The 12144-nt window shown below is 38.9% G+C and overlaps 1 protein-coding gene across 2 annotated transcripts in view; it reads right to left on the bottom strand.

Moving 5' to 3' along the window:
• The window catches only part of ADCY1 (adenylate cyclase 1), a gene marked incomplete at its 5' end in the record, with an annotated part of 584954 nt that overhangs the window by 160598 nt on the left and 412212 nt on the right, over nt 1-12144 (bottom strand). For both annotated transcript variants that reach the window (XM_082257737.1, XM_082257738.1), the window contains one exon: nt 3839-3997. In XM_082257737.1, coding sequence (XP_082113863.1) covers nt 3839-3997 — 159 coding nt within the window. The remainder of the gene's footprint in view (nt 1-3838; nt 3998-12144) is intronic.

Genomic DNA, 12144 nt, shown 5'->3' with positions numbered 1-12144 from the left:
AGTCACCATATACATTACAATATTATCATTCAATCTTTGTTAATAAACTTTAGATTCACCAAAACTATGCAATGTGAGGACCTACCAAAACTATCCACTCAATTTGTATTCAATTAGGCAGGTCATTGCCCTACATGGTTATTGATGGATTTAATCTTCGCAGTCAGACTGTAATGCACACAGTGAGTTTAAGGCTGATGTCATATTTTGCAGGTGGCAGAATCATATGCTGGAGAGGCTTCCATTCACCTCTGAGGAATTACTCCCATGCTGAGTCAAATGCTGCTGAATTTTCCTTACCTGAGGGAACTCTACAACCTGTGCAAACACTGCCTGGCTGACCAAAGGATTTGTCTCTACTTTTCCTAGAGATGTAAATTGCTGCAAAAGTATCCACATGGTGCATTAACCTGCATATATTGGCAATGAAAGCATGTATGTTCACATCCTGGTCACTCCAAAAAAGTCGGTTTGTCAATCTTGTGAACATAGGTAATTAAAGGGTTGCAATGTAATTTATTTAGCTTTATTTACTTTTAAGGCCAAAGTGTCCAACTTCAGATCAGACTTACTATCTCACTGGTCTGCACTGCTGCTCACCATGGAAAAGACCTGATGGGTATATTCTCCTATGTGTGATTACTTTTTGTTTAAAACACAAAGATTTAGAGATGTCCATGAAAAATGAAATTAATTTGAATGAGGCCCTTCTGTGTATTAACAACAGTGGTTAAATTAGTAATTTCCTATATTTGTCCAGAGAGAATTTGGGAAGGCTACAATTGCCATGGTGATTCCTGCTGCTGTTTTTGATATGTATGAGTGGCTAGCTGTAGATGCCAAACCTGCTCTATGTATTCTGCAAAAAGAGATGAGTACATGGAAAAAGGTCTGGTGCAGACATGATGAGAAAGGTATTTGGCATCATAGGGATGGGAGACTTTGTGCCCCCTGCTCTATGTATTCTACTTTGTGCTCAATGGCACATCTCCCCTCTCATGTTGCCAAAGGAGGGATGGTGGATGCAATTTAAAAAATATGGCTTGCACCAGGTATTGAAACAATGGCAAAACAATTTTAACGATCATGTTTGATTTGTGCACAGTTTAACCTGGAGAAAAAGGTACAAACACCATTTTGTCATATTCTAAGACTGTTTTACTTATTTCAGAGACTGCAGAGAGACTACATACAGTTGCCAAAGGTGGGAATGTATTACGTTCTGACTTGTGCAGATTGTTTTAGTGGTTGGTTAGAAGCTTTCCCAGTGCAGAAGGCTACAGCAACAGCTAAGAAATTGATACAGGTAGTAGTATGTAGGTATGGAATTCCGAAAACAGTAGAAAGCGATAGGGGTATCATATATATACATTGTACTCTAAATTCCTCAACTCAGCCCAGATTCACACTTACAGTGCCTTGCGAAAGTATTCGGCCCCCTTGAACTTTGCGACCTTTTGCCACATTTCAGGCTTTAAACATAAAGATATAAAACTGTAATTTTTTGTGAAGAATCAACAAGTGGGACACAATCATTAAGTGGAATGAAATTTATTGGATATTTCAAACTTTGTTAACAACTAAAAAACTGAAAAATTGTGCGTGCAAAATTATTCAGCCCCTTTACTTTCAGTGCAGCAAACTCTCTCCAGAAGTCCAGTGAGGATCTCTGAATGATCCAATGTTGACCTAAATGACTAATGATGATAAATAGAATCCACCTGTGTGTAATCAAATCTCCGTATAAATGCACCTGCACTGTGATATTCTCAGAGGTCCGTTTAAAGCACAGAGAGCATCATCTTTTCTTCAGCAGGGACAGGGAAGATGGTTAAAATTGATGGGAAGATGGATGGAGCCAAATACACGCCCAATTTTTCAGTTTTTTATTTTTTTAAAAAGTTTGAAATATCCAATAAATTTCGTTCCACTTCATGATTGTGTCCCACTTGTTGTTGATTCTTCACAAAAAATTACAGTTTTATTTCTTTATGTTTGAAGCCTGAAATGTGGCAAAAGGTTGCAAAGTTCAAGGGGGCCGAATACTTTCGCAAGGCACTGTATATAAGAAATTTAAGATCACAGATAACAAACCCCCTTTGTCTATCCCTCCAAATTGTTAACACCACAATTAAAACAAATAAAAGGCAATAACATATAAAGACAGTGTCAATTATTACTCCCAATCTATCACATGTATTGTAGATTATTAGTCAAAGTCACACCTCTGGGTCACATTGGCTGGATTCATGGAACACGTTCCTAAATGCTACAATGCTACATATGCACAGCCAGCAATTACCTGCAGTGATCATTGCTGGACACTAACAAAGCAAAGTGTGTGCAAACAGCTGTGCACAACCTGTCATTGAAGTGTAAAAGCTCACACCTGCAAAAAACAGCAACAGGAATTAGCAGGTTTCTGCTCCTGCCATTTGCACCATGGCAGAACATCTGTGAGATTGTAGCCTTGATGGACCTATTACACAAAAGGTCCCAAACAGGTCAGTGACACCCAGCTTAGTAAAGAATCTAGCTTGTTATAATTAAACTATCAATAGAAATGTGGACATTATATTTGTTGGCCTAAGACTGATATTTCTACGGTTTTATTCTTTAATCTTAACTGGGAAATATGTTTATATTTAATACGAGTGTACTAGCCTACATCAACGGCTTGAGTAATGTTTCACCCTCTGTGAACCAAAACAGTCAATCTTTATATGCTTCTAAAGACTTTAAAGGAAACTCACTCAGGCCCCTTTCACACTTGTGCGACCTAAAAGTTGTGTCATTTTGCAGCTATTTGATGCAATTTTACCACGATTTTGACTGGACTTGAAGCAATGTAATATGAATAAAGCTGGCACACGAAAAGTCTTCTTCCAAGTAAAATGCTTTATTCCAACATGGATAGCGGTGACAACATGACAGATGCTGACGCGTTTCGGCTTTACGCCTTCCTCATATTACATTTGGTTTGGACGTTCAGCCTGAGCACCGACACTTAGCTCTTTATTTTCCCACAGTGCGGTGGAGCTAGGGTGAGTTACTGTTTAGGACTTGAAGCAATGCCTGTGTAATCTTGAGGTCTAAGGACCTCAAATTGCATCAAAGTTGGACCAAAGTAGTACAGGAACTACTTTGAAGTCCTTGCATCTTGAAGTCGGACAGATAGGAACAGTACTTATTGGAAATCATGGAGTACGACTTGTCATGCGCCTTTGCAGTCCCAAGTCGCAGGACAAGTGGCACACGTGTGAAAGGGGCCCAATCCTTACTTGTTATTGTGTCCTGGTCTAATTTTCCGAATTTAAATGTAACTGCTACAGTTTTTTATAATCAAGGCATAGTTTTATAAATGTATTTTTGTTTTCTTACTATAAATTTCTAAAGGAAGTGTCTGTTTCAGAAACCTCTAGAAAACAACTAACTGATCTTACTACAGAAAACTAAAGCTTCATAAAATTTAATACTCAAAAGCCACAGGACCCAAAATGTGAGCATGGACCTCTCATATTGCATAACAAACCCAATTTTTCTTTTTTCCATTTTGTAAATCGAATACGTCTACTTCCTAAAGCAACAGCGAACAGAATTATTCTAGGTTAATGAACAGAAACTATTGTTTTGTTCTGTACAGATGGTAAATAGGGGAAACAAATTGTGTTGGCTGCCCACACTTTCTGGTTCCACAAGGAATTGTGCCCACTATTATTATGCCAATGTATTAGCTCCATAAGTTATTGTCCAACATCATCGTTCATTGCACTGAAAAAAGCACTGAAAAAAGTACAGTATGTGTAAATGATAAAGAAACAGAAAAACATAAACATACCCAGGCAATCCTCCAGCTTCCATTACATTGGCCAATGTAACATCATTGGACCAGACATCATACTGCCATTTGCGAAGCCCCAAGACACCACAAAGAACACGGCCAGTATGCAGTCCAACTCTCATGTTGAGATCTACTTCAGTTGCCTCTGCAACAGATCTAAAAGCAAGGATATTACATCTTAGATATATTCTACACAGTATCAACTAAAACATAACAACAAATTCAAAAGACAGTTTATAAACTTAGCCACTACTAGATTGTAGTTTTAGGACTTGCTATGTGAAACCTTGAACAAATATTACAAATAGACCAAGGACAATATATCAAACAAAGCAAAAGCAAAATTTTTAAATTGCAGAAATATGTGCCCCAGATATTACTGTTATATAGGTGTGTGTGCAATACTGCCAGCTGTGCTGCTTGTAGCTCTGCAGGAACATCCATATAGCAGTGATTTCATTAGGTTTGACTGCAGATATAGAACAGTGCAGAGGAAAGCTCCCCTAGGCTCCTCCTTAGCTCTTATCACACAAATCCTAGAGAAAGATTAGGAGGACTTAGGGACACAAGGCCGTACATTATATATGCCTAAAACATTGCATTCTGTATACTGGGAGTGCAGTGGTCAGGCATATGCAACATAAAGAACAGTATGCAGAATTCAGTTGTCTGGAGTATTTAAAGTGACTGTACAGTCTTGTTTTTTTGGGGGTTTTCTTTTAACAACAAACATGTTATACTTACCTGCTCTGCGCAGTTGGTTTTGCACAGAGTGGCCCGGATCCTCCTCTTCTTGGGTCCCTCTTTGCCTCTCCTGGCCCTTTCCTCCTATTAAGTGCCCCCACAGCAAGCAGCTTGCTATGGGGGCACCTGAGCCGAGTCTCAGCTCCATTTAGTCCATTCCACAGTCCATTCAGGCATGGAGCCGCAACCCTGCCCAACCCCCTCTTTACTAATTGGCTGACTGACTTTGATTGACAGCAGCAGGAGACAATGGCACCGCACTGCTGTCTTAGCCAATGAGGAGGGGAGTCCCAGGCAGCTGAGAAATTCCTGCAACATCACTGAATAGAGATGGGCTCAGGTAAGTATTAGAGGGGCTGCTGCACACCGAAGGTTTTTATTCATCTTAATGCATAGAATGCATTAAGATAAAAGAAAGACTGCCTTTATAATCCCTTTAACTTTTGACCACCACATGCTGTATGTTACATACTTATGGCTGCTGAATTCCACAGCAAGTATTGTATATTGTATAGCCAGAACCACTCTACTTTGTACACTGGGCTGTATGTTACATCCCACTGGCCCCTGCATACTATACATTACATACTTCTGGCACCTGTACTCTGCATATTACACACTCCTCCCTGCATTCTTTATATGATACATACTTCTGGCACCTGCACTCTGTAGGTTACATACTTTGGCCCATGAAGCCCATACATTAGATAATTCTGACCCCTACACTTTTTATTTTACATATTTCTGAGCTCTGCTCTCTGTGCATTACATACTCCTACCCCCTGAACTCTTTACATTACATATTCTTGTCTCCTGCACACTGTTTATTACACTCTCCTTCTTCAGTCTGCAGGTTACATGGCCCCGACACTCTGTACCTTACATACACCTTTGCCCTGCTCTCTGTGCATTACATACTTTGAGCCATGAACCCTGTTTGTTACATACAGCTGATGCCTGCACTCATTTGTTACATATGTCTGGCTCTTGCATTCTTTATAGTACATATTTCTGAGCCCTAAACTCTGTATGTTACAAACACCTGACCTCTGTATGTTACTTACCTGCATATTCAGTCCCTTTACTTTGTATATTACATAATATGTTGCATGCATCTGACTTCTTCACTCTGTAGACTATGTACTTCTAAACTCTGAATTTTCTACATTACATGTGTCTGGCCCTTCACTCTATGTTATGTACTTTTGAGCCATGCACTTTGTACACTGAATATTTCTGCACTCTGCATAATTTGTGGGTAGAAGGATTATGGAAAATGTGGGCAGTTTATACATTAAATAGGCTTATGTTCTATTAGCATGCTTCTTTAGTCCATTCTCACTGTTCAGTACATTGTGGTCACAATCAATGCTTCAGTGTTCCAGTCTGTAGTATTATTATACTGTTATTGTTTAACCTTTAGACTCAGCATTTCTCAATATGGTATACCTTCAATATAACATGGGGTTTTGGAATGGGGGTTTACCTTCCTCACTTATACTCTTAGCACTAGCACATCACAGCTAAAAAAAATAGGCTTTACAACCATGACTGTAAACTATACAGAATAATAACAGTTTCCACAAGTAAAATATTTCATGTGGGTGAGCTACTAACAACATTCATAACTGTACATTTGAAAACCATACCTGCTCATGAATATGTAACAACTCTTTAAACCAACTTCTATGTTTATTGTTTATGGGCTCTGAAAAGGTGACTACAGACAAACTTATAATTCTGATACATAAAATACATAGAAGGGGTCTATGCCCTCCCTGGTGATGGATCGCTGCATCTGGCCATGCTTCTGGATAAATACACTATAGGCCTTGTCTAATATTTTTAAATTGCCCTTGGAATCTCTGCATTTAGAGTTGGTACCCGACCATCATGGGACCATACTGTTATGTCTACTATTTTTATCTATCGTTTGTAAGTGTTCAACTATAAATCTCTCTTTGAGTTTTTAGGCTCAACTTAAGCCCCTGATGAAGAGAAATTCTGGAAACCTGTCAGGCAGAATCAACATATATGACTAAGACTGTTGAACCTTAACTTAGGAGAGTATCTGGTATTTTGATGGTTTCCCCATGGTCTAAGCCTACATTTGATATTTTATCTTTAGTTTTATGTGTTGAAAAAAAAACATGAATTAAAGTGTCTTTGTATAAACTTCATGTTTTTGGATTATATTTGGTGCCAAGCAAAGGGTATAGGGAACTGCAGCTTTTCAACGAATACATGTACCAATGCTAAAAAAAAAAAAAGAAATGTAAAAAGAGAAGCTCTTTTAATAAGACTTTAAGGGGTCAATTCACTAAGTAAATTCACTAAGTTTAATTCACTAAGTAAATTCACTAAGTAGTAAATTCACTGAGTAGTAAATTAGTAAATTCGCTAAGTAAATACACTAAGTTCACTAGGTAAATTAAATTCACTAACGGCAAACAAAATGCGGTAATTTAGCGATTGCGTTAAATCTGTTTTTAAAGTGCAAGCCACAACAACAGATGACTCATCAGCTGTCAGCAGGTTCCCCACTGCCAGCTGAGTGTAAAAAAAATGCAGCCAATTTAAAATGATAAAAAAAAACAGTGTGGGGCCCCCCCAAAATCCATACCAGACGCTTATCTGAGCATACAGACTGGCAGGCTAGGAAAGGGGGGGTGAGTATGTGTCCCCCTCCTAAATCATACCAGGCCACATGCCCTCAACATGGGGGGGTGCGTTGGGGTGGGGGCTCTGTCCCCCTACCCAAAGCAACTTGTCCCCATGTTGATGGGGAAAGGGGCCTCTTGCCCACAACCCTGGGCTGTGGGTTTGCGAGTCTGCAGGCACAGGGCTTATCGGAATCTAGAAGCCCCCTTTAACAAGGGGGCCCCCAGATCCCACCCCCCATGTGAATGAGTAGGGGTCGCCCTATTTACCCCTACTCATTCACCAAAAAGTGTGTCACTTAAGTTATAAAAAATACAAACACAGTTTTTGACAATCCTTTATTAAAAATAAAATAAAATTTCCCTCGATGTAGATCCATCATCAATTATGCCACCCGCCGCCACCACCGCCACCGTCGCCACCGCTGGACCCAAAAAAAAAAGCTCCATCCATGACTAAGGCTAACCACTGAATGCCTGCTCTTATGATTGACAGTTCTTAAATAGGTTAGGGGCGGGGCCACCCGGCAATGTCACCTTGTGGTACTGCCCCCTTGTGGCTTCACTGACCCAGCATGCACCGGTCGGTGATGTCCCAAAAGGACGATGACACAAGGTGACATCGCCCCTTACCAGTTTAAGAAAACGTTTGTCAAGAGCGGAGCTTTTTTTTTCTTTTTTTAGGTCAGTGGTGGCGGGTGTTGTAATTGACAATGGATCTACACAGGGGGACATTGTTTTTTTTTTTTTTTTATTAGAGATTGTCAAAAACTATTGTACTGTCTTTATTAACTTTTACTTTTTTTGTACCCCATACTCATTCACATGGAAGGCCATCTGGGGGCCCAAGGTTGTGGTGAAGAGACTATTGTCCTCATCAACATGGGAACAAGGTGCTTTGGGGCTGGGGGGCAGAGCCCATCTGCCCCAAAACATCCCCCATGTTGAGGGCACGTGGCCTGGTATGATTCGGGGGGGGGGGCACTCGCTTGTCCTCCCCTTTTCTGGCTGCATGCTCGGATAAGGGTCTGGTATAGATTTTTGGGGAACTCCACTCCATTTTAATATTTAATTTGGCATGGGGTTCCCCTTAAAATCCATATGCATGGGGGGCCCCACACTGATGAGTCATTCATTGTATTCCCGGCCCACTCCTTAGCAACCAGCTATTGGAGGGGGGACCCCCATGCTGTTTCTTACACATACCGCCAGCAAAACCCTGGTGATAAATACTGCATGTTTTTTTACACTCTGTTCTGTCTTTGAACTGGACTTAAAACATGTTCTTTTCACAATATGTATTGGCACATTGGTAAATACCGCACAATCTTTATTTTTTTTGTCAATCTGGCTTTATTTACCGCATACGATAATTTATGCAAATTAGTCACGTAACCTTGTTATCGCATGCAGTAAACGTTGGTGAATTGACCCCTAAGTGATAAATTAAAAATGCAAAATTGTTTTTAAAAGTATGCCTTAAATATGCCTATGCAGTGGTGCTCCTGTAGGATGTATTAATACAAAACTGACATTTAAAAAAAAAAAAAATATATCATTGGCTGCAAAATGACATTTCTTGATCAGCTTCATTCTGTTTGCACACAAAGTCGTTCTTAGGGCAAATAGGCATAGGACAAACAAACAACAAAGGGTATGTGGGGCTGGACCCGGACCTAGGGTAAATGTATCAATGCAAAAAAAATTTAAAAAACGAAATACTGCTTACTGGGTAACAGCTAATTTATAAGACTTGAAGGGCAAATTGAAAATACATAATTCCTTTAAATATCATGCTTGGATCATGCATTAAAGATTTAAACACAATGAGTTTTGAAGTTGTCAATTGATTCTACTAGTCAGAAGTATAAAAGGGGTAAACCTATGCGCTAAAATAGGGTATAAGACGTGCCAGATATGAGGAAGGGGTTGATGAACACAGAAGACAGTGGAACACCGCGGATAGAGCAGCTGGTTTTAGTAGTGTCACCACATACCACAGTAATTTAAAAGATAAAAGAAAATCAGCGCTCCGCTCCTTTAAAAGCGATGGACCACTCAAAATAAAACAAGTTTGAAGAGAGTAAATAATCAATAGCAAATGTGAATCCAGGTGCTGATACAAAATGCACAAGCCAAGGAAGATAAAACACTAAATTTAAGATGATATGTATGCCGACGTTAAAAATCAATCAAGGGCATAATACTTCTAATATCCAAAAAAATATCTAAAAAGCCTGATAATAAGAGTGTAGAATAAATGTGGAAGTGATGATGAATGAATAAGTCACAATAATATTCTATAGGTAAACACATTGATGTTAAAACATAATAAAAAACAGTGATGCCAACTTCTTTAAAATGTCAATTTATGCATTTTGTCAAAGTGGGTTTTTTTTTTCCCATAAGTTCAACGTTTAGTTCATTGTGTTAGAAAAAAAAATTGTGTCTCCTTAGTATAAAACTGTGTTAAACAACTCCAAACACTGTAGATTTTAGCATATTTAGTTTGAATATCACCAGTTTCTAGATCTAAAACATTAATGAATATTGTCAAAGCAGTTTTTTACTAAAAGTACACCATTTAGTTCACTGTGTTTGGAAAAAACTGTTAACGCCTTAGTTCAAAAAACAATGTGGTTGTCAAAACAAATCTCTGTTTTTTCTTAAATAAGTGCAGCTTTTTGTACAAAGAATTGGAAAATAAACTCAGCTCCTAGGTTTAAAAATAGCTTTATTTTGCGAAATAATTACTTTTTCCTTAAGTGCATTATAATTCACTTTGGAAATAAACTGTCAGCTCTTCAGCCTCAAATATCAACATATTTTGTCAAAGCAAATCTCTCTTTTTTACGTAAACAAGCACAGTGATTGTTTGCGAAAAGGAGTCTGGTGGTTTTTGAATAGGTTGTCAACCCCTGGTACTAAAACAGGAAGGTATTTCGTCCAAACCGGCAGTAGCATATTCTGTAAACAGAAACTTATATTTTTTTTCTCTGTGGGCCCGCATTGCTCTTCTCCAGCCAAAACTGTTTAATCTGGATGGGCAAGCTACAGCTTGTTTTTCTATTTTATTGCCCTCTTTTCCCTACTGGGGGACAGAAAGTGATGGGAAACTTATTAATGAGGACAAAGACAAAAAAACACATTTAGCAGTGGAAGAAGCAGGGCTTTTTTTCAGCGAGAATATAGAGCAATGTAATTCCGGCACCTCCAATACTAAATGTATGTAATGGCAAGGGTTGCTGTGGTGTGCTGGAAGGTCTATTGTTGCTGACTGCGGGGAGATCTATTGTTGCTGGGGATCTATTGGTGTGGGGTCTATTGTTGCTGGGAGGGATCTACTGTTAAGAGAGGGGTCTAATGTTGCTGGCTGCTGGAGGCTCTATTAATGTTGGTCTCTGGAAAATCTATTGTTACAGGAGGGGGGTCTACTGTTGCTGGGGTGGATTTAATGTTGCTGAGGTGTATCTATTGTTGCTGGGGGAGTATTTTGTTGCAAGGGGGTATATTATTTCTGGGGAGGTCTATTGTTGCTGGCTGCAGGGGATCTATTTTACTTCTGTTCTAGTTAACATTAACAAGTTCCACAGAAATTATTGCTGGGAGGTGGGTGGGAGTGGAACCAAGGTACAGTTATTGAAGTTTGGCAGCGGCAGGAGCAGAGACAAAAGTTGACTTGGAAGGGTTAGAAAAAAACTTAAATAATTTTGGCAAAATAAGGTCACAAAACAATGCTGAACAGCTTTAACAACCTGCATATGGAAATCGTTTTTTCACAAGCTCTTTTTTGGCATTTTGGCAAATTCTAAAACAACAACAGGAATTTCAATTAAACTAACAGAGTGATAAAGCACACTGTACAAGTATGTGCTTGTAATTTCCACCTGTCTTCCTATTACATACTGCTCTCTTTAACTCCCTCTATTTTTCCACAGATGTAGCTTGAATGCTACAGATTGGGTAGATTGAATGCTATGATTTATGGAGAGAAACCAACATGCCAACAAATTGATCTGTTTTAAATATGACTGCAGTTGGGGATATAGAAATGGAAAGTGGAAATTGGCAACATGAGAACTCGGAACACCCTGTGAAAAAAGCTGATAAATATGTGTCGGGTCACATGTGACAAGTAAACAATAGGGTATGATGCCTTAAAATGATAGGGCCAACTTTGAGCCAGACATTGCTGAAGCTCTGGAAACCTTTAAAGTGGACTGGGATAAACAAACTTACAGCTTCCACTACATATGGCCAAACTTGAAAACTGAATCTGAGATAATATAGTCGAACTACAGAGCATTCCAAAAGCCATCGCTGATCCTGAAGTGAAATCTACAGTTACCACAACATTGCCACCTTGTGGAATCCTACTAGTTATAGGAAAAATGCCTATACTTAGGCACAACACAAACACTCAAACCCAGGTGGATATGAGCTCTAACCACTCTCATATACTAAGAACCCAATATATGGTTAACGATCTATATTAGAAATATCAGAAAAGTAAATATAAAATAAGGTGCCTTTTTCCCATCAGTATTTGGAAATAGTCATCATCTTTATTGAAAAATGCAAAATTAAAAACAAGACATATATATGCACATGAAAACGGATTAAAAACATACACTACACCCACTGCTCCCCATCAACCTCCCTCCAACTACATATGTGCACATGAAAACTAGCTAGCTAGCTATTTGTTCACAATGACACCTGTATGCAAAGTGCAGTTTGGATGAAAGGACCAATGGCTAAAAAAAAAAAAGTTGAAAAAAAAATATATTGTTGCACAGAAAAAATTTTGTGACTCTAGTTTCCTTAATATCCAGTTCTGTTGGATAAATATAGAATATGTGTGTATATATAGGCCACTTATAAGCTATATTTGAAGGC

The sequence above is a fragment of the Pelophylax lessonae genome, assembly GCF_965119305.1.
Source record: "Pelophylax lessonae genome assembly, chromosome: 5".
Classification (NCBI taxonomy): domain Eukaryota; kingdom Metazoa; phylum Chordata; class Amphibia; order Anura; family Ranidae; genus Pelophylax; species Pelophylax lessonae.
This window is presented reverse-complemented; position numbering and strand designations above follow the sequence as displayed.